This window comes from Trachinotus anak, unplaced genomic scaffold, assembly GCF_046630095.1.
Source record: "Trachinotus anak isolate AG129_WGS33_773 ecotype Australia unplaced genomic scaffold, CSIRO_AGI_Tana_v1 ptg000016l, whole genome shotgun sequence".
NCBI classification, from domain to species: domain Eukaryota; kingdom Metazoa; phylum Chordata; class Actinopteri; order Carangiformes; family Carangidae; genus Trachinotus; species Trachinotus anak.
In genome coordinates, this window is record NW_027273867.1 from 8,087,232 (window position 1) to 8,112,494 (window position 25,263).

Below are 25,263 nucleotides of genomic sequence, written 5' to 3' on the forward strand. Positions count from 1 at the left end.
GTTCAAGCTGCCAAATGCAAACTGACGTCTGACATCATCCTCCAGGAATGTCCCCTCACTGTGTGTTTGTCTCTTTCTGACCTTTCCTGTTTCTGTCTGTTGACAGGTTGCAAGTAAGTCAGAGAAAAGACCTGAGGCTTGAGTGTTCACACACTTAATCCCCATAGTTAAAAAACAAAAAACAAAAAACAACCCTTACAAAGGTTCACATACTTTTAAGGTTTAAAATAAGGTTCATTTTTCTTGTTTAATTACTTTTTGAACACATTTCCTTTTCAGAATTGAAGTCTTAAAATTAGGTTTTAGATCATTTTACTGAAATACAACTGTAGTTTAACAGACACATTTTTTTTGTTTTGTTATTTTTAAATTCCACTTTCTTGACATATCAAATACCACTAACCCAAGCTCCTGCTTAAGCTACCGGAAAAATACAATCCCAGAGAAATGGTCTGATCTCATCTTTAAAATAAGTGCACATCTTTGTTACTTCAGAATGGATCACTAACTGTTAAATTTCTTTAGTTTCATATTTAATCATTTTCACTTCCTTGTCTATATGAAATTAAAATTAATATGAAATTCATTATAAGGTTCTTATTCCTTGATAACTAGTGAGTCCTGGACAGATGAATAGCAGGAAATGTGTTCTCAGTTTGTGAAGACACAAAATAACTTTCAAAAATGCTTTTGCATGTAATTTCTCCCTTAAACTCTGTTTCCAATTACATTTTCGTTTCACTTCCTACACAAAAATTCCATTCATTTCCAGTCATAGATCGAGTTTCAAGGCTTGCAAGCCATGAATTTAAAGGCATTGCAAAACATACTCTGAAGTACATGTGAAATACATTTTTCTTGGTTGTGACAGACAAGTTACAGAGAAACTGTTGAGAAATGGCATTTGAACATGACCATTGCAGATGCCCGAGCGTCTCACTATCAGGAAAAAGTGGTTTAGTTCTTTCAAAGACCATGCTTTCTCAGTTCCCAGAGCAGCCCTGGTTTTTCTGGCACCACAGTGTGACATTACATGGCCCTTGTCCCTTCCCCCCACTCGGCTGCACATGCAGAGAGCGAATGCTGCACAGAGTGATTTTACTGGCTAGTTGAGCTCGTGCCCTCTCCCCCAGTTCCCTAGTACCTTCGAGGGGAGGGTGTGAGCACAAAGCCATCACGCACTTACTCCAGCGTTGTTTCCCCTTTAGGATTTCAGTATTTGGCTCTATTGTTATTATCTAGCATTTGGTCAAGTTAAAGTGTGTCATAGCCAATATGAATATAATTAGCAAATTAAAATGTGAATGGTACTATTGAAAATAACAGTATTTTTTGTGCAGTGTTCCTGTCCTTTCAGGGCTTGTGTGTATCACTTTTTCAGTGTTTGTACTGAAGGGGCACTTTCCATTATTTATTAACAATTTTACTGCTAAGCAAAGTCTAATTACTCAAATAACTGGAAGTAGTCATTGTGACTAATACTTCTCAGTGCTTGGCTTTCTGTGAAAAACAAATTTTGGGGCAGATGTGGATCATTTACTTTGAAGTAGAATTTTTTTTCTCTGGTGTATTTTGTTTGACATTTGCTTTGGCAGAGGTCCACGCTCTCTAAGTGCCCCTCTAGTTTGTTGATTGATTTTTTAGGATACATTGTTTATATCTCAAAAAATGGTGGAAATGCACGACTTTATTTCCAATTTTCCCAAGGTTACATCTTAAATGTGCTTTGGACACGCACTACAAAACTTAAAGATTGTCAGTTTACATTGATATAAAACAATCCATCAAATGGATTATCACAATTATTGATTTTCTAATAGCTTTTCTGATTGAATAATGAACTTATTGTTTCAGATGTATGATTGTATGATTAATGCTTTTCAGTCCAAATGTGGCAGCAAAAACAAGCAAAACGTGAGAAACAAAGTCCCTAAATTCTTATTGAGATATCCCCTTGGTTGATGACAAGACATTTTCAAACACACAAACACACCATAGGTGGGTGTGTCTAAGTGTAAATTCTTAATGGAGGAGCATAATGGGCAGAGAAGAAGAATGAGAAACATCCGGTGCTCTAATGAAATACAATAACTCACTTCCCCCAGTGTAGCTGAGCCCTGCTGCTCAGAGCTTTATAGCTGGTGAAGGGATGTTGGTTCCAGCCCGTCTGCAACAGCAAAAACACACGGCACACATCAAGCTTGTATTTCACTTTGTGCGCCTGTGTCTGTGTTTTGTTGTGCATTTTGCATGTACGTCAGCACGTGCTTCTGCTTGTATATTTTATTAGAGTGTGGTGCATGTTAATGTGTAATAAATAAATTCTGTAGGTGAGTCACCTCTGCCTGAAGGCCTCCCCTCCTGGGTGTTCTCTGTGGAATTTACAACTTTATTAGCGTGACACCACGCCTATTTCACATCTTTTTTAAGTTGTTCTTCACATTTTTGTGTCACGTGCACTGGAAGTGTCGGGTGTGTACTTGCATGTGTGAGGGTATCTGGCGTGTCCAGTGCATGGCATGGCTGTGAAATGCCTGGTCTCTTCTAGAAGCACATATGTAACAGAGCAGCTGTACTCCTGACTTTCTAAGGATTTGTTTCGTGGATGATGCATTTTTGTCTTTTTTAGATTAAATAACTTTAACACTCCATGCAGCATACAGTCATGTGCACCCTGAAGGACAGACATACAGAGAGAGCCAGTAAAAACTTGAAGGATTTTTTTGATGGTCCACCGATGCGATGGCCCGCCCTGATTTATCCTGGTATGTCTGTTGGCTAGTCTGACTATAAATGGTTCTGTTGTACTTGGGTGGTGCGCACATGTGGTATACTGGTGGTCAGAGTGAACATCAATAGATAATAAAAATCTGACTAATGTTAGCTAGTTAAATATACCTTTCTTTTTCTCTTCTTTCTCTCTCCCTCTCACCTCGGCCAGGTGTCACACTATGTCTCCCATTTCAAATTAAAAGCTCTCTGCAGAGCCACGTGATGTAGTGGCGGCCTGTTGCTGCAAAATGTATATAGGGGGAAACGCTGTTAAAGCTTGTGAATGATGGGATGGAAAGAGAGAAACCGATAAAGACAGAGGCAGGCGGAGAGGGGACAAGATCCTTTCATGAAGACCTCTGGGAAGAGCCGATGTCTTGTGTGAGTCAATAATATTGGCTTGTGTTCCAAGAGGTCGTTGTGTTATGTAATGTACAACCTTGTGTGTACGAGTGAGTGTGTTTCTCCTCAAGGACTGTTGGGCTGTTGATGACACATACGCGGCAGATTGCATAGATAGATCAAAATATTTGAAGACCTGCAGCTATTTGTCATAGGATCTAGTTGCATGAAACAGGATGCCAGTGTTTTCAGTAGCAGGCTTCTGGTCATCCTGTTGTTTGTCGTTTGCCATGTGTCTATGTGCAAGAATGGTGACTCTAAACATGAGATCATACAATCACGAGATATTATTGATTTCTGAATGGTCCATATAAACTCTTATGGGTCATATTGATGCTTTTTTTTTTTTTTTTTTTTTTTTTACTGCTCGGTTGTTCTATTTAATGTGCTGTATGTCACATGTATGTATGGCTCCAATGTACTTTTGTTGTGTTTAGTGCAATTGAGATAACTTGAGGTATAGTAGTTGTTATCAGGGTAACAACGTGGATCAAAAGGAACGGTGGGTAGAGGCTTGTAGCTGCATATGATTGGTTTTTTTCCCCCTTTGTCACAGGAAACTGAAGTGCACCAACACTAGATGATGACAGCACTGAACAGTTTATTGCACACTCTATATTAAGATTAATATTAAGCCTTAACAATAGCAGCAGATATGATTCACCTGTTGTAAAGCAATAACAACAAATATAGTCGTCATTCTTAGATTTTACAATATTTTGGTTATTGTGAAGGCATAAGTATTAACGATTTCAAGTGAAAAGAAAATCAGTAAACCAATTAAATCATGCACATACATTTAAAATAACACACAGGCACCTCCCACGCACAACTCAGGTTTTGCAAAACAATTCTAGACCGCATGAGTCAGTTCATCACTGTAAAGAACAATTTTCACACACAAAATTTGGTTTGCACCTTTGGGAGGTAATGCACAGGGAAATCACCCACCCACCAATTACATGAGTTGTTGTTTTGTTTTTGTTTTGTTTTTTTTTAATTATTTTTTTGGGCTTTTTTATGCCTTTATTATAGCTCAGTGGAGACTGACAGAAAAGGGGGTAGAGAGAGGGGAATGACATGCAGGAAAGAGTCAGACCAATCAGGAGTCAAACCGGTGACTGCCTGATAAGAGCATCTTGCGCTCAACATGGTACGCGCCCTAACCACTCGACTACCGGGCCGCCCCTACATGAGTTGTTTTTAAATGGAAGAAACATTGATCAAGAACCAGGGTGTTTTTGTTTTTGAGGAACGTCTGAAGCTCGGTGCCTGTTGTGCACCTCCTGTTGTGCTGTCTGTCATGTTTAAGATTCCCAAACCTCTGTACCAGCTCCTCTTTCCCTCTCATGTCTGGATGAAATTTCTCCTTCTGTTTCTGGAGTTCAGTCATCTTAGTATAGATATTACTGCCTTGTTGGTCACTGATATATAACAGTTGTTGTGTTTTTTTTTTATTTTTTATTTGCCTCACATTTACAAGTAAATAAATGGGAAATCAGCACTCTTTGAGATTTAGCACTGAGGAAAGGGGATTTTTTTTAAACATTCAGAAAGTAGTTACCAGTGGAGGCAAACCAAACTGCATGGAATGGTTGACCAAACTGGTTGCCCAGGGCAACTGTTACTACCAAGCTCTGAGTAAATTAGCAAATTTTATTAGACCCAACCTGCCACTGTGCTCTATGTGTGGCAGGTTGTGTGTAATAAAACTGATTAGCATTTTCCATTAGCGTTAGCTGAGGATCCTCTCCTGCTAGCTCTACAAACTTGACGAGTGAGCAAGTCAGCATTTTCATGTCAGGAGCGGTTTTCCTGTTGCTGTTAAAATGAATAGTGGAGTAAACCACCTGTCATGTAATCGTCAATACTGGAGCAGCTTCATCTGATGATGGAAACGCTGCTGATCTCAGGCCTCCAGATATTAGTCCTCAACAGAATCCATCCTAGCCCTGTACCATCAATCTGCCTCTCCCTCACCACCATCTGCCTCAGCTCCATGTCCATCATAGCCTGTCTCCACCTTCCTCCTCCTCTCCAGCCCAGCTGCATTCCTGCTTTTGTGTGTCCCGTCCCCTTGGAATTTAGGGTGGATGTGGATGGGGGTGGGATAGGACAGGAGGGGAGAGAGGAGCAGGACATTGAGTGACAGAGTTGTGCAGAGACTGTAGAAGATAAGCAGAAGGAGAGACAGCAAGAAAAAGACAAGAAGAAAAGGATCCAAGAGGAGCTTAAGGAGAAGGGAGAAATAAGGAGGAAATCAGATAAAGGGGGAGGTGTGTGTGTTAGTGTGTGTGTGTCTCATTAGATTATGCAGCTCCCCAGGGGAACAGCCGTTATTGATGGATTGATTGCAGGCCCCTCCCCGTCCACTCAGGTCTCCTGCTATTGGAGGCCATTGATCTGGTGTCTCTTTGGGATATGATGGCCTGTGCATATTTAATTAGCCTTCCATTACAACCAATCAGCATTCATACAAAGGGTTTAAAGTGAAGCTTAGGTCTTTTTTCAACAAAGGTTAAATGACATTTACTCTTCTTATCCCAGGGGACAGTGGTGCTTTTTACTTCATCTGTCATGCATGTACCATGTGTCATGGCATACATAGGAGTACAGTTTAATCTAAGAAAAGAAGCAAGTTGTAATTTTCAGGTAAAGCTACAAACTTTGAAGTAGAAATCTCAACAAGCAAGAGACTCTTTATAAAATAGTTCAAGTAATAGATGCTTAGAAAATGTTAAACAGGAGTAAAATCCCTTTACAACTGTCATCCTCAAAAGTCCAGAATGGGTATTGATTTAGTTTTGGTGGCCTCTAGTTCCTCCTCGCTTTATCTGGCCCTGTGTTTTGGAAGAGAGAAGCTCTCTGGGGTGCCGAGGCCTGTATGATCCACCCTGGAAACACATGCATATGGATGACTTGCTTATCATTCATGGTCTTTTCTCATTAATTAGCTGTGTGTGTGTGTGTGTGTGTGTGTGTGTGTGTGTGTGTGAGAGAGAGGGGGAGAGAGATAGCGACATTTAACTTTGTGATTAATGTGTTCACCGTTCTGGTTTCATTTGCTAACCCTTGTTGAGTAGCAACAGTAAACCACAGTTGTAAGTCATAGGAAGAGGTGGGATGATGATGGATATGTCTGTATCTGTTTTAGTAAACACTGTCCGTTATAATATTACCACAGGTTAATACCATAGCAGCAATTGCTTTGGGTCTAAGGGTATGCAAAATTCACAGGTCATTATTTGCAGCTTTTTGGGGGTCACAGATACAGTATGGGATTTTAAAGATTGCATTTCTTCAACTCTTCACAGTGCCTCTTGAGCTATTCATGCTATTAAAAATGAAGCCTTAAAACATTTACAAATGGATAGTAAGTAATCTAAAAGAAAAACGTGTTATGTCATATAATTCTGCATAAACAAACAAAAGAATTATAGCTTAGCTCAAAGCACCTTGAACATATTATTCTCCACTGATGAGAATTCAGAATATTGAATTGCAAAGTTAACATTTTTAGCCTGCATTTGACTAATAATATACATGTGCAAGTACATGTGTTTACCTGCAAAATGTTCCTCCAGTCTAACCTATTTGAGTTTGGGAAGTAAAGAAATCATAGTGATTAGTCAGATGTAGATGCATCACACATTTAATATTTTGAACACAAAACTCATCCGTGCATGTATGTGTCTCTGTGTTCCCAGGTGTTTCTGTTCTTCTGTGAAACCTGCTCGGTGCCTATCTGCAGGGAGTGCAGTGTGGGCCGCCACATGGGCCACACCTTCGTTTACCTGCAAGACGCCGTGCAGGACTGCAGAGCCATCACCATCCAGCTGTTGGCAGACGCACAGCAGGGACGACAGGCCGTGCAGGTGAGACAGGAGCCCAAGCAAACACATTTACAGAGGAAAAGGAAAATATCAGGCATTTATTCATTCATTTTGTTCGCTTCTTCTACCCCTTAAATCCACCCAGTATTGGTGTTGTATATTAGTATATACCTGATTGGTATTAGTGTTGTACAATGTGAAAAATCAGAATAAAATCAATGCAAGAGAACACAGGAACAAAGCCAGATGTTCTTTATAATTGTCCTCCACAGGACTCAAATAGGTCAAACTGATTGAAGTCTTTGCCAAACAAAGGCAAGAGCTCTCCTGCACAATTCTCTGAGGTCGACCATAAAGACAATCCTTATGAAGGTCAAACCACACAAATCGACACTCATCCATCCTCTGCAAAGAGCGAGGAGAAGCTGAGGAGAGCAGCTGTGTCTCTCCATCCTCCCTCAGCACAGAGCGAGCGGCTATTAGAGATGATCAGCTTGAATGTGTTTGAGAGTGACCAGGCCAGAGCTGCCGGGAAGCCTGGGGTTAGAGGTGTCCAGCTGGCCCTGAAGGGGGTGGGTCGCATGAGTTGAGGTCTGGCGGGGGCAGGGCTGAAGGTCAAAGGGGAGGAGGAGTGGAGAGGAGGATGGGGGAGGGTAGATGAGGCATTTAAAGGATTTCAGAGAAAGGAAAATTCCCCTCCTCTTTTAAAGACGTGGAACACTTTGCCCCTCCCCTAATTCACTCACTCACCCATTCACTTGCTCACAACCGCCCGCCTCTTGCTCTCACTCCCACACAAACAAACACTACCTCTCTTCATTTACGTAATTATAGATGGGGTGGCAGCTCTCTACACCCCCCCTTGGATTCCAGCTCATACAATGACACATGCACGAGTGAAGACAGGATGAGAGGCTTACAAACAGTTTGATGACTACTGAACAGTCCAGTTTTTGACCATGTCCCAAAGCTCCAGATGAGGCGCACTTATATTACTGACCTGACTGCTGAGACAATGAAGAGAAGAAGTAATTAGTCCATTGACAGAACAGTAATTGCCATCAACTGTGATGAGCAGTTAAGTTAATTCAGAAGTGTCAAACAGTGGCAGGCCCCAGTTTCTTAAATGTAAGGATTTCCCACTTTTCTTTGTTATATCAGTCATTGCAGCAGTTTTGATTCAAAATTTGAAGTACAGTCCCAGCAGAGAAAGTAATAATAATAATAATAATAATAATAATAATAATAATAATGAGATGCATATATCCCTGTTAAACTAGAGTTCAAATTAATTAAATTGTGTCTCACCTAATTCAACAAAAAAACAGCCCCAATCATTGCAAAAATTTGACAATCACCTTCAGCTCTGTGAAGATGTGATGTTGTGATGCCATATTTTACTATTATTACTACTATTTACTATTTTTGATATTTTATAAACCATACAATTTAAAAAAACAAACAAACAAACAAAAACATTAAATACTTTTGGCCACAGCCTTACTTTTAAAAGAGATAAATCTATGGAGAGATGGTGATAGGTCTCACACCCACACACACACACACACTTGGCCTGGAAGTTAAGGCAGTGTTATGACCTTGGTAAGGACTGTAACATGAAACAGTAGGTATTGCATGCAGGTCATGTGACATGTTGGCATGTATCATCTCCTCAGCAGAGCCTCACCTGTCCCTTTCTTGGTTGACCGTTGTGTGACTGGGTCACACTTTGTACCTTAATGGATGGGTGCTTAAATCACCCTGGGTGTTCTTCAAATAACAACATATCGCAACACGCATCTGTTAAGTTTAAATGCCAGACTCCAGACCTCATGTAGCAAAGTTTCAAACTGAAACCACGTCCCACGGCATACACTTGATTTTCTTAACCAATAGGAATCATATCAACAATCTAGTGTTTTATTTAATGAAAAGCACCAGGATATATGCAGCTGAGTCATAAGAAGCACCGCCTACCATCTGGAAATACCTTGATGTTTGGTGTATGTTTTGTCCCAGGTCACTCCCATAGTGCTGACGCCAGATAATATGTAAACACACACACACATGTACCACACGCACCACGTCCCCTGTGGTAGGAAATTTCCACCCACTCCACACCCATTATCTTCCCTGACCTTTGATCCTGGACTTGTGACCTCCTGGTTGGCCAGAGCTCGCTCTCTCTCTCTGCAGTGTGATTGGTCAGTTTGAGCCTCTTTGTGTTCCGAGCTGCTCTCTTTTGGGAATGTCGAGAGAAAGACGGAAACAGAGAAGATGGAGACACTGAGGCAGAGAGGGAGATCATGAGGCCAAGAAGCAGAGGACAGAAAACAAAGTGTGAGAATCTGAGCTGGAGTCACGGAATGAGGAGCAAAACAGAAGAGGAAGATAAAGAGAGAAAAATAAATTAATAGAATCACAATTAGAAAAGGTAGAAAATGCATTTTAATAAGAATACACAGAAACAGCTGGAGAAAGGTGGTGGCTTTCACATTTCACACTACCTCCTTCCTCCTTCCCCCGACCCTGCTGTTCCCTCTCTGGGGGCCTGATTTAGTTGACCCTTTAGCTGCCAACCTCAATGACTAGGTGAAAGAGAAAAGGACCATGCTGCCAGGCTTTGTTTATGACGTGGTGCAGTGGGGGTGGGTGTGGTATGTGTCTTAAGACAGGGGTTGCAGATCACGACCTGTAGAGGTTTAGGCGACCTTTGATCCCTGCGGCCGATATCACAAAGGAAGCCTTATTCCACCTCCCCTTCGTCCCTGTGAGGTCCGGTTCACCCTGTGACCTCCCAGAAAACGCCAGAGGAAAAGCCAGATAAAACACGGGGTGGAGGAGGGAGGGAGACACAGAGGAAAAATGTGAAACCAGCCTAAACTGTTGGATGTAAAAAAAACATTTTTTAAACTTTATAAGAATTTTTCAACTTAAAGCCATATGGTAGTTTTTCAGTTCCGGCCTTTATAACAATCAGGAAGAAACTTGGTGTCGTTTTTTCATTGTGCGCCCGATTATATAACACCACCCTGTGCGCAGAGATCCCTATTCAGCACATACATGGTCTTAAATGTAAATACAAGACCAAAAGTAACCAAACATTTCTGATAATACATCGTCTGAATATGAACATAACAATTTTATTTCCATACATTAATTTGATCATTCATATAGACATTTTAACCCCTTTTCACAAAATAAAACATCCCAAACAGTGTTTGATAAAGAATTTTGATTTATTATTGAACTGTGGTTTATGTAATAAAATACCTATTTATAAACAAACCCTGGAATTTAACCAAGAGTGCCAACTTTCCAATCTTGAATATTCATGTCTGTGGGCTTTTTTAATAGAAATTTAAAAACGTATTTAGGTTTGATAAAGTGCTATGAGATGGAAAACAGTTTCATATGTAGTGCTCTAATGCTTCTAAGTCTTAAAATGCACACATTGAATATGAAATGAGTAAGGGTTCGGCCCAGGAGGAAACTGCATAATTTTGTGCAGTGCGAAGTGACTTCCTATTCCTGACCCATGTTTCCTGTTCCCTTGAAAAGGCGCTGCTGAATGTGAGAAAGGAATAGATCACAAACAGTGAGCAGGTGTTGCCAGGAAGATGTCACATACAGTGTCCTTTCTTTTAATGTTTCCTGATCCTCTGCATCCTGTTTGTGGAGCTCATCTGTGTCCCATCTGAGTAATAAAACAGACCAGGCAGTGGTGTGTCTGAGCCAGATATTCCTGCAGAGTGAGACTCTGCTCATCTGCTCATCCTCATATCTACTGTCTCTCTGTGCCACTGTTTTACTATTGACTGATTTTGTTCCTCATCAATAAGGTCAAGTCGTTGTGTTTTCTTTCCCCAGTTAAGCATGGAGAAGGTCCAGGCCATGGCAGAGCAAGTGGAGATCAAGGCTAAGGTGGTGCAGACTGAAGTGAAGGCTCTTGTTCTGAGACACAAGAAAGCGCTGGAGGAGAGGGAGTGCGAACTACTGTGGAAGGTGAGTCCAGCCAATGGAAATGTTTGTTTTACAAGCCAGTTTCAGTTTGGTTCTGGTCTGGCTATTTAGCTTTCAGGTCAGTTTGGAGCAGTTGGCCAATAACTAACAGGCACAGTGTTTTCTCTACTTTTCACCCAGGTGTTAATGAACTGTCCTGTTGACAAAAGGCCTGTTGATGTGGCTCCCTGAGTGCAGGCGCTTTTCTAATGATAGTGAGATTCTTAAATACATTACAGCCAGTGACAGCCACATTAAACAAATTAATTTTTTTATAATTTACATTTTTGTGATCACAAAAAAGAAAAGGATGGGTACAAAAATCCTACTTTATCATTCACACCCACACCCAGCCACCCGCCTCCTTACCGAATTTCACTTTTAGTAGCCTGTAACAGTTTTACAGTAATGAATGTACTGTATCATGAGAGACAGTATACCATCACATGTGAGATGGTGAACCGTTACCGCTAAGCTTTTAGTAGAGCATATAGTGCACTTGTCCTAATTGGTTAATTAAACCTAGTTAAACAAAACAAAACCAAGGATTTAGCTTTTAAGCTGACTGGTTGGTTTGCAGCCTGCACTACAGAAACCCTCTGCAAGGACCTCGTAGGTTTAAGGTTACCCTGAGAAGAAGAGGGTTTTTGGGTGAAAGAAAGATCACTCATCACTGAGGCCCCTCACCCCTGGATAAACCATGCTTCCAAATCCCTAACCCTTAGGTAATAAATGAATAATGACCAAATGTCATAGAAAGGACACAGTATTACATACATGCCATTGTATTAGTCAAGTTTCTAACACACACATGCAAACACAAAATCCATATCATATGATCTATGGCTGAAACCAGATACTAAAATGTGAAAATATGCATTTGTACATTTACATACATGTGGCATTTGTTGCATTGTCCTGGCGGAACAAAACCATTAATTTAACCAAACACCCACCAGGCTGCCACACTCTTAATCCCCATGCCCTCAGAACAGGTTCGGTGACATTGTAAAAACTGATCTGTGACTTACTCCTTTGGGTCTTAGGGCTCCTCTGTATGTGTGTGTGTGTATGTGTGTGTGTGAGCGCGCAGGTCAAAGTGTCACAATGAAGGTTTTCACTTACCCATGTTCCCTCTTTAATCCTTTTTACACCGCTACAGGACTCACTCTTTATCCCTGGCCTGATAAAGTCATTACAGGCAACCTTAACACACACACACACACACACACAGACACACACACACACACACAGATACTTGTACTTCTATCTTTGTGAGGACACTCATTGACTTAATGCATTCCCTAGCCCCTCACCCCAACCTTAACAATCACAACTGAGCACCTAACCCTAACCTTAACCCAAACCTTAACCTAAACCTAATTCTAACCATAACTCTAAAACCAACCTAAAACCTCAACCCTCAAAATGTGATTTGAAGGTGTCTCAAAAAGTGAGGACCGGCCAAAATGTCCTCACTTTCCCAAAATGTCCTCACTCTGTTAGTAAAGTACTTTTTTTGGTCCTTACTATGTAGCAAGTACAAGTACACACACACACACACACACACACACACACACACACACACACACACACACACACACACACACACACACACACACACACACACACACTGAGCTTCTCTTGGTGTGCTCCATTTGAGCTGGGAAGTGGGAATTTCTGAGTTCCCAGTTGGAAATTTCAACTGGAATTTCTGACTTTGAAAGTCAGAAGAACCTCACCAACTCTCACCTCACAATCCCAGATGGCTGCTTCATGCATCAGAGGTGAAATCTGTAGAAATACACTGTTAATTAGTGTTGTTAAATCAGTATTACATTCAGTACTAAATTCTATCAGTGGATACGTTGTTATTAACTGGTATTGCTAAGAATAACAACCAGCAAGCAACAATAATAACAAGCTTCTAACTTGTTGAAAGGGAATGAAGTCGACTCTGGTGTGGCATAGTTCCCACCTCCAACTTCCAGCATCTGTTCTTCCTTTTCTTTTTTCAGACTGACCCACTGACTGACTATTACATGTTTCATGAGTTCAGATGGTCTGCTGTAGTACGCAAATATGTTGGGAGCTGTACGGTAGTTTTGCAATGTTAGTTTTCAGTCTGTAGTTCTTACTACACTTGATGAATGATGTTGAGAATTTCAGGAATACCAGCGGGTGCAGATAACAGCTCGTGTGAAGTAGGGTGGTGCTGATTGATTCTGTGTGATTGTCATCGGTGGGTGGAGCTGATAGGAGGCTGACATGCTGTTGGTTACCGACTGCTTTTGTTATTTGAGTTATTTTGTGTGGTGGAGAGGTGCATTGCTGTCACAAAACACTTACACCATTACAAAATTAATCTTTGACAATTGATTAGTTGTTTTAAGGCATCTATCGAGTAATAATACCAAACCTTACATTTACATTTACTCATTTGACAGATGCTTTTATCCAAAGCAACTTACAAGTGAAGGACAATAGTAAAGCTACGGTGCAGTGGGAAACTTTTGTGTAGGTTTTAGGTAATACTTCTATTTAATAAGTGCTGGGAGACTGTATAAGGAAGGAAGTGCAGCAGAAAGTGCTAGTTAGACATGTTCAGGTTTTTAGGAAAGGAGTCGCTCTCGGAAGAGTTGAGTTTTCAAGAGAGTCTTGAAAGTAGCTCTGATAGAACTTGGTAGCTCGTTCCACCGTCAGGGAACCACAAATGAGAACAATCTGGACTGAGATTACCTTGTGTGCAGGGATGGCACTACGTTCCCTGGAGGCCGAGAAGGAGCATAGGGCTGAATGACTGAGTTCAAGGAGATGGGTGCAGACCCAGAGGCCACCCTGAAAGCAAGTGTTAGTGGCTTGAATTTAGTCACTTAGACATTAACATTAACATACTTCATCCACTGAAATGTATGTGTTAGCAGCTTTGCTCTCCATGTTGAGAATATTGAATAGTCTGTGCTTCTTGACTGTTGCTTTGGGCAGTATTTGTCACTATTTTCAGACTTTAAATAAAAATAAAAGAATCAGCTTAATAGGTAATGAAAATAATTCCTAATTACACTCTATAGCCCTCCACTTGTGTAATCTATGAAGCCACTTCTCCAGTGTGAAAGGGTTTGGTCATTTCTACAATAGAAGTGTTGCATTGGTGGTTTGTTCTATCAGTGTACTGCTCTGCTCCTCCACTTTCCTCAGCTCAGTGGAAAGCTTGCAGCCTGAGCTCTACAACTCCTGAATCACACAAGATATTCTTAAACGAGTCTGCTTGTGTTTCCTGTTCTATGAGCTGATGTGTTGGTCACCTGTGCCAACAGGAAAACGGAACTGAAGGCTGGAAGGTGCTCCGCAGTGACTCAGCATTGTGTCAACAAACTGGAGAGATTCATGGCTCTGACACAACAGTAAAGGCGCCAAATGTGACATGACATGACTTGAACCTAAGACTTGACGTGTGAGTCCGTGTGTGTCTTGCATTGTGTTAATGTGTAGGACAGGAGTTGTGCTGGCATGTGATGTTGTAACTTTTAAGTAGTTGTTACATTGCAGAGCATCAAGCTCTCTCTCTCGCTCTCTCTCTGAAATACACACCATCTCTACCAGTGAGTGTTGCAACAGAGGAACTAAAACTAGTTGTCTGTCCATCAGGAAGCCTAACTTCAGTCTTTGTCCTCAGTGACTATAAAGTGTAACTCTAGTCTCACAGATGCAAATTGCAGTTCCACTTATGTCAGGATTAACAAAGGACCCCTCTCTTTTTGACTCTTTGTTTTTTTTCTCAGACTCTCTCCCTACTATCAAAAGTCCCTCAGACCATAGAGGCTGTCAGGCTATTGTGTTGTGCTCTTATTGTTGGGTGACGTTAAGTAAAAGCTCACTCTCCACTTCTCAGGTTCTGCCACCCTCTTTAATGCTTTATTCTCAATGTCTACTGTAACTTTATCTGCCTTCTCATGATAACACAAATGTGTCATGGCTAAGTGTTGGTTGGCCTTTTTTTTTTTGGCTGCTGCTGTTTTTCACCTCTTTGAACAGTGTACTTTGTGTAAGATGTTGCACATTGTTTTCTGTTCCTCGCAGGGTTTATAAAATCTACCTAAATGATGTCCTCTGGTTTTCTGAAGCACTGTTTCGGTGTAGAATCTAAATATGTAGCATGTCCTTATCTGTAGTTGTAATTTATTTTGTAAGGTTGAATTTCTGTTCAAAGCAAGTCACAGAAATAAATGCGATGTGAAGTAATAGAGTTTTCATGCTGGTGACATGAAACTAATGGCTGAATAAATTTACAATTTTTCGAAAGTCTACAATTAGAATTTATTTTATCATAGAAGTTGATAAGGTCCTTTAATCCATCTGTGCCTATAACCTCAAACAAATCCACTTCCACATAAACCTACTGCTCTCGGTTTGTCTTCTGTTACCTCCTCTTCAGTCTCAGTTCTCTTTACCTCATCTACTTTCTACTGGAGTCACTGGTTAATGCTGACAAACTGTTCCCCAGTTAACAGGGGTAAGCAGGGAATTAGCTGCATATCAAGCGCGTTTCTTCTTCTTCTTCTTTCTAAGTATGAGGCAGATTTGGTGTGGTGAGCACACTGCTGCCATCCAGTGGGCGGACTTGCTGTAACCAGCCTAAGGTAACAGAAGTTCCAGGGGACCCCACGATCAGTTTTAAATCAATAAAGTGGAAGAGGTGGTTTCAAATCAGAATAGCCACACCTGAACAAAGTGGTTGACAGGAGTCTAAATCTGGGAAATCACGTCTTAGTTCAACCACAGAATTCAACCTTATTTTGTTGAGTTAGTTTAATTTATTTGCCCTACACATTATGTTTATCACCAGAAACCAAGAATACTGTATGAAAAAAGAAAATGTATTGCCACATCATAATTTATAATCACAGATCAATAAAGCACCTTCGTCATGTTCTTACTCTGCTGCTTGTTAAACAAAATCCCCTCCGGTGATAGGAAACATGTGATCTGGTTGTTCTCCTACTGGAACCTTCATAGTCTGTGTCTCCTTTCAGGTGGAGAAGATCCGACAGGTGAAGGCCAAGTCTCTGTACCTGCAGGTGGAGAAGCTGCACCAGAGTCTGACCAAGCTGGACAGCACCATTGCTGCCGTCAGCCAGGTGCTGGACGAGGGCCGCCACATTGATGTGCTGCTGGCCAGGGAGCGAATGCTCACCCAGATCCATGAACTGAAGGCCCTCCGGGGCCTGCTTCAGCCGCAAGAGGACGACCGCTTCATGTTTACTCCTCCAGACCAGGTAAGTGCTGAGACGCTGGAGATCATGGATCATTAACAAGTGGCCAAGTTTAGATCGTTTTTCACTACATATTTTTATGTCACTTATCCTGGGCTAATGTTACAGTTTGTAAGACTAGTGCTATAACCTACTCCATCCTGGTTCCCACAGGCTCTGTACATAGCCATCCAGTCCATGGGCCTGATCAGTAGTGGAGCTTTTGCCCCGATCACCAAAGCCCACGGTGAGGGTCTGAAAAGTGCACTTCGTGGCAAGGCTGCCTCCTTTACTGTAATTGGATATGACCACGATGGCGAGCCACGTCTCTCCGGCGGGGACGCAGTGTCTGCAATTGTCATGTCAGTCGGCGATGGTAACCTATCTGCAGCAGAGATAACAGACCACCAGAATGGCTCATACAGCGTCAGCTACGTGCCCAAATGTGAGGGGGAGCACCTTGTGTCGGTGCTGGTGTGTAACCAGCACATCCAGGGCAGCCCCTTCAAGGTGATTGTGAAGTCAGGCCGGAGCTATGGGTCTTTGGGCTCCCAACTCTCATCCTTCGGGTGCGAGGGGGAGGGAGATGGCCAGCTCTGTCGGCCATGGGGCATCAGCGTGGACAAAGAGGGATACGTGGTGGTGGCTGATCGCAGCAACAACCGCATACAGGTACAGCTTGATCTTTTGTCTCTCTATTATCAAGTGTGGATAGTGAATGGGTTCCTATAAACCTCACGTCTTCATACGTGTTAGTATAAAATCTATTTTTTACAGTACTTAACAAAATGATGAAAATGAAGCCATTAAATGTTACTAAAGCAAATGTAAGGAAAGCTGTTTTATTTTCAGTATTTAAGGCTCTCAAACTCTCTCCCTGTCTTTCTATTCTACCCCATGTTTCAGCCTGTCTCTACTCAGCCTGGCAAATAAACCCCACAGAGGTCTGCACTTAAATTGCATTTAGAGTGGTTCTATTAAGTTCATCATTCACTCATTAATCATTAGCTAATGCTAGCTTCACAGTGTTGATTTTTGTGCTGAAGTGTTTATGTAAGAGAGAGTCTGCTTAGCAAACTTTGTGCTGGTATGCCCAGTCTAATTTCCTCTTATGACCACACACACACACTTGCATACACCACAGTCTCTGTGACGTCTCGTCACTACAAGCTTTTCTTATGAGATGAAAATCGAAAAAAACAAAATTAAGTTTACGATATGGGAAAGGTACTGACAACTTACTGTACAGTCATGTACTTGAGAAGTATTCAATGGCTGTAATACTTTGTTTTGTGAAGATATTAGCAGTATGTCTATTACAGAGCTTGCAGAAAGCCAAGCAGAGAGTCCGCAGTCTGTAAAAACTACACAAAAGCACGACTGAGTTTGACCGTCACCTTTAGCAGGCAGGTTAATGTGCGAGCTTTATATTAGAGCTGGTACATAGTGATGGTTCCAATGTAACATGAAAAGAAAATCAATGTGTTTTTGCTCCTTTCCTCCCCAGATATTCAAGCCTTGTGGTGCCTTCCACCATAAGTTTGGCTCTCTGGGTTCTCGGCCTGGTCAGTTTGATCGTCCAGCTGGGGTTGCATGTGACAGTCAGAGACGAATCATTGTGGCTGATAAGGACAATCACCGTGTGCAGGTATGAAAACCTATGTAGACACGAGCAACATACTCCTACATACTAATTTTGCACAATAGCTGGAATTCCATTGTTTTGATATGTGTGTCAGAGTGGCCCAAAGCCACAAGAAAGTTGCCTGGAAAAAATGTGAAACTGTGTACGACACGAAAGCATGTTGGCTTCTGAAAATTTGTAGTCATATATACATACGTAAACATATAGGTTCTCATGCTCACTCTCCCTCTCCTTCACATGTAAACATGTTGGGCTTTAAGACATTTGCTTTGTCTGACAGGTGTTTACTTTTGAGGGCCAGTTCCTGCTGAAGTTTGGGGAAAAGGGTACCAAGAATGGGCAGTTCAACTATCCCTGGGATGTGGCTGTCAACTCTGAGGGTAAGATCCTGGTCTCAGACACCAGAAACCACCGTGTGCAGCTCTTCGCCCCCGACGGCTCTTTCCTCAACAAGTACGGCTTTGAAGGGGCCCTGTGGAAACACTTTGACTCTCCCAGAGGAGTGGCCTTTAACCACGAAGACCACCTGGTGGTGACCGACTTCAACAACCACCGACTCCTGGTCATCCGGCCGGACTGCCAGTCAGCTCGCTTTCTGGGCTCCGAGGGCACCGGGAACGGGCAGTTTCTGCGGCCCCAGGGCGTCGCTGTGGACCAGGAGAACCGCATCATCGTGGCTGACTCCCGCAACCACAGAGTCCAAGTGTTCGAGCCCAATGGAAACTTCTTATGCAAATTTGGCACGCAGGGGAGTGGGTTTGGACAGATGGATCGGCCCTCCGGTGTGGCTGTGACGCCTGACGGAGTCATTGTGGTCGTTGACTTTGGAAATAATCGCATCCTCAAATTCTAAAAAAAAACAAAACAAAACAAACAAAAAAAAAAACTGAAAAAAAAAGTTTATTTTTGCATTCTCTCCCTCCATTTGTCCTTTTTGCAGTTTATTTGATGAAGGAAATGGAGGAGAGAGAATGAATCAACTGACACAACAGGAGGAGAGCTCTGAGAGGATTGAGAGCATGTTGAAATGAAGGGAAATTAAAACTATAGATGAAACTATATACCTCTACAAATTGATAATCAGTAGAAAAAGAGCCATATTTCCCTTCCTCAGTCTCAGCTGCTCTGAATTCTTTCTGTACGCTCTCCTTGAGTATCCATCTCAGGGAATTTCTCACTTTTCTTGAAATCTTATACCCTCTGCTCCACACCTACCTCATTTAGCTCTTTATGAATGTACTCATAGTCATTGAGCAGAGGTTTTAGTCCGTGAAGTTTTACAAAGAAGAAAGTCTAACTCTATAGTTTGTTATTTAAGAGAGACAAAAAAAGAATAGACTCTTCAGTTGATATTTGCACAGGATTAATGGAATTCTTGCTGTGCATATTGAAATATGAGTTAAAGTGAACCTCCTGAATGTTGTTGCTGAGACAATACTCAGACCACTGTAGAGGCTGCATGATTTATTCTCATTAGAAGGCTTCGCTGGGAGAGGAAACGAGGGTAAAGTAGTATCCTTTACATGTTTTAGGCTAGTTAGTTTTTGGCTTGTGCATCGATCTGTGTCTCTTTGTGGCTCTGTGGAGTTCGTGGTGTCATGACAGCCTAAGAAGAGGATGCGAAGTGATGCCAAACATGATAGAATCAAAAATTAGCTCAGGTCACGGTAGGACTGATTAAAATGATCAGTGCTTTTCAGGCTCTCCCTCTAGCTTTACTGGCTAATGCTGATTTGATGAATTTATTGATAGGCAAAAATATTAAGTTTTAGGGAATCAATCAAAAATGATCCTTGAAATGATCCCCAAGATAAGCCCTGTAATAAAATTACCCAAAGTGTTTGATCATTGACACACCCCCGCTCCAACCGTGTCTCATAAGACTGGATGAACTAACGTTTTTGATAAAATAAGACAACCTGTGTTGTTACCATCCAGTCAGTTGCATAAACAACTAAGATGCAGCTTCTCCTCCAGAACGGAGGACCCACCAAAGGATTTTGGGGAAAAATCTTCCAAGATCTGGATCTATTAGTGAACCTCAAGTAGAGATTTAATCATATAATTGAATGACACCTTTTTGATGAGGCATGCTGTGTGACAAAAGCCTCAGATGTAGACACCTAACAGAGGACATTAATGACATCAAATTACAGACCCTGACAACATTATAATCCTCTGGATTTTGATTGTGGTTGAAAGCCACTCCCGCTTGGCTCCTGGGGCCTGTAGTCCAGTCCAATGAGAGGGCATCGTTGCAAAGCCCTGCCCTATTTCTTATTGCTTGGAGCTGTGGACACATCTCCAGATTGAGCGGCAGTAGACCGATTCCTCTAAAGACTGAGGTCTGTAGACCACCTACTGGAGTCAACCAAAGTTAGAATTTCTGCACAATGGCCAACTTGTAGATTTGGCAATTCAAGAAACTAAACCCCCCTTTAAAACATTTTCTTATATAATCATTGTTGCTGGGAAGTCTATAGTTCACAAAACTCACAGAGTTGAGTTCATAGCACTGCCGTTGTTAGGCTTACAAGAATAAAGTGTGCTTAGGTCACAGTTTATTGTGCATGAGTACTTTCACATCCTGCTCAGACCGAGGCCTTTGCTGTAAGGCAGGTTTTGAAAGAAGACCATTTTTTTGTCTGTTTGCAGAGATGTTCGAGTAGAGAACAGAGGATACCTGCACCAAAGAGAACCCCTTTATCCCCATCGCGTTTTAACGCATCAGCCCATCAAACGATGCCCCGCTTTTCTCAATATTATCTGGCCTGTAGGCTCAAAGTAGCATCTCAGATTAGCCTTTGTATCCCAATCTAATCTAACTAATATATACTTACTCTTTGTGGTGAAAGCATTGTGGGGTTTTGAATCCCCTTGCCCTTTGTTCAATCTGTGTCCCACTGGAAGCACTAAGACAATTAAGGCTCTGTTAGCCACTTCCTTAGCCTAGCAAAGAATCTTGGGACCCATGAAAAGAGTCACTGACTGGCTCTCACCTTAGAGGAGAGGGTCCGTTTGCACATGATCAGGATTTACATCCTTACATCTCAGATATCCTGTACCTCAACGTTAATTTTACCTCCTTTCTCGTATACCTCAACTCCTAAATACCTCAAGTATGTCACTCATAGCTACTGTGCATTTAAAAACATTCAAATACCTCAACTTGTTACTCTCCTTCTGAATACCTCATTTTTGCTCTTTTATTTAAGCATACCTCGTCAGATATTTATGCATTACAAATATACCTCATTCTTTGAATCTTCTTGTGTTACAGTGCAGTACATGTCCCATAGCTCTAGGACCAAAGATCATGGTACTGTTTCAAGTTGAATTAAAATTTGTATTGTGGTCATCGCTCCATCTCACAGCCCTGAACAGCTTTTGATTTGTTGGATCTACTGTAAATTGCCTGGTAAACTATGCCTTTTATCACCAAGAAACCAAATATTTCAGATGAAAGCATCGTGCCAAAATGATCTGTGAGCGTTCTGTGCCAAACAGGGTTGGCATTTGGACCACGCTGTTGTAAACGATAAATGTCACTGGACCATTATATCATAGATACAAACGTTAAACCAGAGCAGCCGAGGATAAATCCTCACTCTCTGACTGGATGCGCTTAAGAGGGCTGTGCCCCCATTTATCTTTACCTCATGATGATGATGATGATGATGATGATGATGATGACGATGATGATGATTATGATGATGAACGTGCAGATTCCATTCGTACTTTGTTACTGTTCCCAGGGGGTGAGGGGAAGAGGAAATGGCCTCTTTTTAAAAACTGAAATGCACAAGAACGACCTCTAATTTCAGCACAATTTACCAATATTTCAGCGTGGATTTTAGGATGCTTGATGTTGCTTGCGGAGGACCTGCAGACAAGTCTAAACTCATCCACTCTGACTGTGGTTTAAACAAACACATCAGAGGATTACACCTTATGGTGACATCAGGCTGGTTTATTATTTAAGTGGAGCAATTAGCACACTGATGGTGAGCCGGTTTCAGTCCACAGACCCTGCTGCTTTGAACCCAACACCTAGTTTCACCAGTAAGATTGTTGTTGTTTTTTTTTTGTTTTTTTTTGCTTTTCAGTATTACTCTGTGAAATGTTCATACATGTTGCATCAGTTTTTTTTAATTAAGATTGCAAAATTCTATCTTTGAGATCCTTAGGTCTTCACTCTTAAAGAGGAAAAATGTATTTTAAACCTTTGTTTTGTTTTTCATTTTGTTGCATGCTTTAAAAAGTCCTTGTATTATACTGACGTCTCTCAGATAGGTGTTGAAAAACTCAGATGGGGTGGGTAGCTGACTATTGGGATGATTTTACCAAAATATATACCCAAAGATGTGTATGTGTGTGTTAATGTTGCGTTGGGTGGAATTAACCTTTGACCTTGGCGATTGTATTTCCTGTTGTCTAGCGGCTCTGCAGAGCACAACCTGTTCAGCCAGCCATGCCTCGGTTCCTGAGAAACAGCAGAGGCACAGTTTTCAGATCAGTGCAGAAGGCTGGTCTGCCCCTCGACCATTAGTGCTTAATTTTCTTTAACTCCCTCTTATATGCATAACATGGGTAGATTAACATGTTGTCCTTTCACACTTGAGCCCTGTAACTTGTGGAGGCTATAAAAAAAAGCTTCCTGCTGAGCATAGATTCACCTTTCCAACAATGATGAATCCATAAGGCGGCCATTTTGTGTTTTGACCTTGTAACGGGAACTCTCACTGTCATGTGGGAAGCGGCTAGGTTTCTTTAGCACCAACAAGCAATCAGCTCCCCTACTCGTCTTCATAAGAATCAAGGAAGCGTGGTAACGGCTGCCGAGCACGTGATCAGTTGACTGCACTCCTGCTCAGTAGGTTTTGTTTTTTTTTATTGGGCCCCTGTGGTGTTTGTCCACCATTTTATTTCTGGCCTCTCACGGCTTTAAGAGAGAGAAAAAGCAAAGCTGCACCAGGTGACATGTGCAAGGTCGTAGACCTCCTTTTAATGATTGTATCCTCGAAAGAAAGAAAAGGAAGGAAGGAAAAAAGAAAGAGAAAAAAAAAGGTTTGAAAATTTAGAAAGGAAAAAATAAAACTCAGGTAGTTCTCAGCAGCCCTGCCCTGCAGGTGTCTCATTGAAACATGTCCCGTAGTGATGATGTAATGACGTATTTTTTTTACCTCTGAGTACTAGTCTGATTCTTTTGTGTCCATTTACCCGTTATAAAAACAAATTATTTCTCAATCTGAAAAAAAAAATCTTTTGATTATTTTCCCCTGATTAATCTTTTTTTTTTTTTTTTTTTTGCCAACTTTAGTTTTTTCTTTTACAAAAATAAGTACAAATACTTCACACCACTTGATGCTCATTGGCCCTTTTAGAATGTATTTTGTAAAGGAAAGGGTTCAGTGGTGTCTTGTTGATGCTCGCTCGCTACATCCAGCTGCTGGAAGCTTTACAAGACACAACAGAGACCACAGAAAAATGTTCATCTCTAAGAGTCCTTGCTAAATGTTCCACACCAGCAATATTTAAGGTGGAATGGTGTGGTTATAGTGGAGCATGCAGCGCCGTGTTCATTTATAAAGCAGCTTTAACATAAGCCAAGATGGAAGATGTTTGGCCGGTTTAACTGCCAGTTTATCTTGTCCACAGTCTTGTCTCCGTTGTGTCCTGTTCTCCCAGCAGCAGGATGTGTGTGGAGTGGGCGTTGTGTTTGTGCGCTGCATCTGTGTTGTCTGAGCAGAATCCACTGAATGTATCCTCCTCACAGTCCAAGAGGCAGGGCGAGCCAGCGTGGCCAGCTGAGTTTAGATGGGTGCTGCTGGTGCTTCCTCATCCGTGTGTGTGTGTGTGTGTGTGTGTTTATCTGTCGAAACCCCTTGTGTGGGTGTGCGTGAGTTTGTTTGTCAGCACACCTTCCCTCCCTCTTAACACACACTCATACACTGTGCTGAGCGGAAGTGCATATGTCAGGTCTTCAGTCTAAATAAGGCAGAGGAGACTATAATATATAGGCCACCTGCTGCTCTCTCTGTACTCTGTGGACTTTAAACATTTCCTATGCAGTTTTTTGTTTGTTTTTTTTTGTTTTTGTTTACACTAAAATAAAGTTGTATTTCTTTGACTTCAAATTGTGTGTCTCTTTCTTTGTTCTTAAACTGCACAAATGATTATTTATATGTTTATGAGTGTTTAATGCTGCCTGCATTCGCAGAGGGTTTGAATAGTACAGGTCATATATATCCCCACACACATAATGTGGCCATAAAATCACTCACTATTTAAAGTTAAAGGAGTCATATCTATGTGTTTAGCTGAACAGAGGATAATCAGTACCTCACTTTCTTTCTTTTTTTTTTTTTTTTTTTTCCTGAGACGGTAGTAAACAAGTTAACCTGGTAAAGACAAAAACAAACACTCTGAGTTACTTCATAATGAGTCTGAAACTAGTTTGGACAGTGACTGGTTTAACCGGCGGAAGGATGTGAGCATTCATTGTGTTGTGAAGTAATGTTGCTTTGTGCTTTAAAATTCAACAGACTGAGCAGGGGCGGACTGAAAAAATAATTGAAGGAATTTGACTCCATCCCAGGCCACCGTCACAAACCATCAGACTACCTATTTTGTAGCGTAACCCAGTTTGTTGGTGTAAATAATAATGTAATAATATAAATTTGGCCACAATGTTTACCTGGGAAGAAAATTACCACTAAATATGAGAAAAAAGTTCAGTATACATACAGTATATATACAATTTTTGCCATTATTACAGGAGAAAATGGAGACTACATATCCTATATAACTATTTATATTAATATTGATAAGTTAACAGAGTATTAGGTGAAGGGCAGTTTCCATTGCGCTCTCATGTCACTGTTTTCTGAACTCCACTTTTCCGACCCCTCATCAACACTGTACAATTGTTATTATTGATATTATATTATATTATTGATGACCATTACCAAAGGCCAACTCAATGTAGAAAGAGGGCTGGCAGGAGCAGTGCCACAGCAGCAATCGCAGCAGTTCACGGTGTAAACAGTTCAGTATGTTACAGTCAGTTAAATTTCATTTTAGAATCATCATTAGATTAAAGTTGAGTATTTGTTTGAATGAATCTAACAAAACTGAAGATTTTTTTTTCCCACTTTACCACGAGGTGGTTTCCTCCTGTTTTGATTTTTTTAAGCACTTTTAAAACATGACCGTACATGTTCTACACATGCATAAATGCATCATGGGCTGTCACCCCCTCTAGTGGAGATGACAGGAAGAGAAAAAAATACGGTTTCACTTGGCTGACATCAGAGAGGTCAGAGGTCAGCTAGGGAGCTGGAGGGTGTTTAGCTTC

At 41.4% G+C, this 25,263-nt stretch overlaps 1 protein-coding gene across 1 annotated transcript in view; it reads left to right on the top strand.

Annotated features, from left to right (window-relative positions):
• trim71 (tripartite motif containing 71, E3 ubiquitin protein ligase) overlaps positions 1 to 24,036 on the top strand; it is a 35,796-nt gene extending 11,760 nt beyond the window's left edge. Inside the window, exons 2-7 of the mRNA XM_071500356.1 lie at positions 6,882 to 7,049; positions 10,878 to 11,012; positions 16,043 to 16,285; positions 16,436 to 16,933; positions 17,769 to 17,909; positions 18,187 to 24,036. Of these exons, the coding sequence (XP_071356457.1) occupies positions 6,882 to 7,049; positions 10,878 to 11,012; positions 16,043 to 16,285; positions 16,436 to 16,933; positions 17,769 to 17,909; positions 18,187 to 18,759 (1,758 nt within the window). The 3' untranslated portion in view covers positions 18,760 to 24,036. The remainder of the gene's footprint in view (positions 1 to 6,881; positions 7,050 to 10,877; positions 11,013 to 16,042; positions 16,286 to 16,435; positions 16,934 to 17,768; positions 17,910 to 18,186) is intronic.
• The last annotated feature ends 1,227 nt before the right edge of the window (positions 24,037 to 25,263 follow it).